The 2,527-nt window shown below is 52.6% G+C and overlaps 1 protein-coding gene across 1 annotated transcript in view; it reads right to left on the bottom strand.

Annotated features, from left to right (window-relative positions):
• The window catches only part of BCAP31 (B cell receptor associated protein 31), a gene marked incomplete at both ends in the record, with an annotated part of 2,901 nt that extends 379 nt beyond the window's left edge, over positions 1 to 2,522 (bottom strand). Inside the window, 2 exons of the mRNA XM_042891216.1 lie at positions 2,077 to 2,212; positions 2,368 to 2,522. Of these exons, the coding sequence (XP_042747150.1) occupies positions 2,077 to 2,212; positions 2,368 to 2,522 (291 nt within the window). The remainder of the gene's footprint in view (positions 1 to 2,076; positions 2,213 to 2,367) is intronic.
• Between the last annotated feature and the right edge of the window lie 5 nt (positions 2,523 to 2,527).

Below are 2,527 nucleotides of genomic sequence, written 5' to 3'. Positions count from 1 at the left end.
ATCAGAACCCCAATAAATCAGAGCCCCATCGATCAGAACCCCAATAAATCAGAGCCCCAATAAATCAGAACCCCAATAAATCAGAGCCCCATCAATCAGAATCCCAATAAATCAGAGCCCCAGTAAATCAGATCCCCAATCAAAGCCCCAATAAATCAAAGCCCCAATCAACCAGAACCCCAGTCAATCAGAACCCCAATTAAAGCCCCAATCGATCAGAACCCCCATCAGAACCCCAGTCAATCAGAACCCCATCGACCAGAACCCCAATAAATCAGAGCCCCAGTCGACCAGAACCCCAATCGATCACAACCCCAACAGATCAGAACCCCAATCCACCAGAGAACCCCAATCCATCAGAACCCAATAGATCAGAGCCCCAACAGATCAGAACCCAATTGATCAGAACTCAATCAAAGCCCCGATCAATCAGAACCCCAATCAACCAGAACTGCAGTCAATCAGACCCCAATCGACCAGAGAACCCCAGTCAATCAGAACCCCAATCAAAGCCCCAATAAATCAAAGCCCCAATCGACCAGAACCCCAATAGATCAGAACTCCAGTAGATCAAAGCCCCAATCGATCAGAGCCCCAATCAGAACCCAATTGACCAGAGCCCCAATAAATCCGAGCCCCAATCGACCAGAGCCCCAATAAATCAAAACCCCAATTGACCAGAACCCCAACTGATCAGAGCCCCAATCAATCAGAGCCCCAATCAATCAGAGCCCCAACCAAAGCCCCAATAAAAACCCCAATCGACCAGAACCCCAATAGATCAGAACCCCAACAGATCAAAGCCCCAATCGATCAGAGCCCCATCAATCAGAGCCCCATCAATCAGAGCCCCATCAATCAGAGCCCCAACCAAAACCCCAATCGACCAAAACCCCAATCGATCAGAGAACCCCAACAGATCAGAACCCCAATTGATCAAAGCCCCAGTCAATCAGACCCCAATTGACCAGAACCCCAATCAGAACCCAATCAATCAGAGCCCCAATTATCAGAGCCCCAATTATCAAAGCCCCAACCGATCAGAGCCCCAGTCAGAACCCAATTGAGCAGACTCCCAATAAATCAGAGCCCCAGTCAATCAGAACCCCAATAAATCAAAACCCCAATAAACCAAAACCCCAATAAATCAAAACCCCAATAAATCAAAACCCCAATCGACCAGAGCCCCAGTCAATCAGAACCCCAACAGATCAGAACCTAATCAACCAGAGCCCCAGTCCATGAGAGCCCCAATCGATGAGAGCCCCAATCAATCAGAACCCAAATCAATCAGAACCCCAACCAAAGCCCCAATAAATCAAAACCCCAACTGATCACAACGCCAACCAGAACCCCAATTGATCAGAGCCCCAATAGATCAGAACCCAATCAATCAGAGCCCAATCAATCAGAGCCCCAACCAAAGCCCCAATCGATCACAACCCCAACCAAAACCCCAACAGATCAGAACCCCAACAGATCAGAACCCCAACAGATCAGAGCCCCAACAGATCAGAGCCCCAACAGATCAGAGCCCCAATTGATCAGAACCCCAATTGATCAGAACCCCAATTGATCAGAACCCCAATTGATCAGAACCCCAGTCAATCAGAGCCCCAATCAGAACCCAATCGATCAGAGCCCCAATCAGAACCCAATTGAGCAGAACCCCAATAAATCAGAGCCCCAGTCAATCAGAACCCCAAATCAAAACCCCAATAAATCAAAACCCCAATAAACCAGAACCCCAATAAACCAGAACCCCAACAGATCAGAGCCCCAGTCAGAACCCAATCGATCAGAGCCCCAATTATCAGAGCCCCAATTATCAGAGCCCCAATTATCAGAGCCCCAATCAGAACCCAATCGATCAGAACCCCAATAAATCAGAGCCCCAACCAAAACCCCAATAAATCAAAACCCCAATCGATCACAACCCCAACCAAAGCCCCAATCGACCAGAACCCCAATCGACCAGAACCCCAACAGATCAGAACCCCAGGCAATCAGACCCCAGTCGACCAGAACCCGAGTTGATCAGAGCCCCAATCGCCGCCCCCATGCCGCCCCCCCTACCTTGCGCAGCGCCTCGTTGTCCTCCATGTAGCGCCGCGCTGCCTGGCTCGCGCCCTCAGCCTGCTTGCGGAACGCCTGGCTGGAGGCGCCCAGCAGCGCTTGCTGCGAGATCAGGGTGACCAAACGGCGCAGCAGGCTGCAAACGGGGCGCATCAGCAGCGCCGTGCCACCGCAGGGGGGGCAGAGCGAACACGAGCCCCCCGCGACCCCCGGCGTTCCCCTCAGGGACGCCAATAGGGCCGACGGAAGCCCCTTAGGGCCGCCTCAGATCAAATTCCTTCCTGTACTCACAAGGAGAGCAGCAGCGCAAAGCCGGCCAAGTAGAGGTTGCGTTGGGCGCGGAACAGCCGCATGTGGAAGTGCTCCAGGGCCCCCGGCGTGCTGGGCAGCGCGGCCCGATCCGAGGCGTCGTACTTACGGGTCTCCCTGTAGGCATCTGCAGGGGGCGGGA

Source organism: Lagopus leucura, unplaced genomic scaffold (genome assembly GCF_019238085.1).
Source record: "Lagopus leucura isolate 7727_CA_CO unplaced genomic scaffold, USGS_WTPT01 32866-0_obj-0_obj, whole genome shotgun sequence".
Lineage (NCBI taxonomy): Eukaryota > Metazoa > Chordata > Aves > Galliformes > Phasianidae > Lagopus > Lagopus leucura.
Note: the sequence above shows the minus strand (reverse complement) of the source record. Positions and strands in the feature narration are given on the sequence as shown.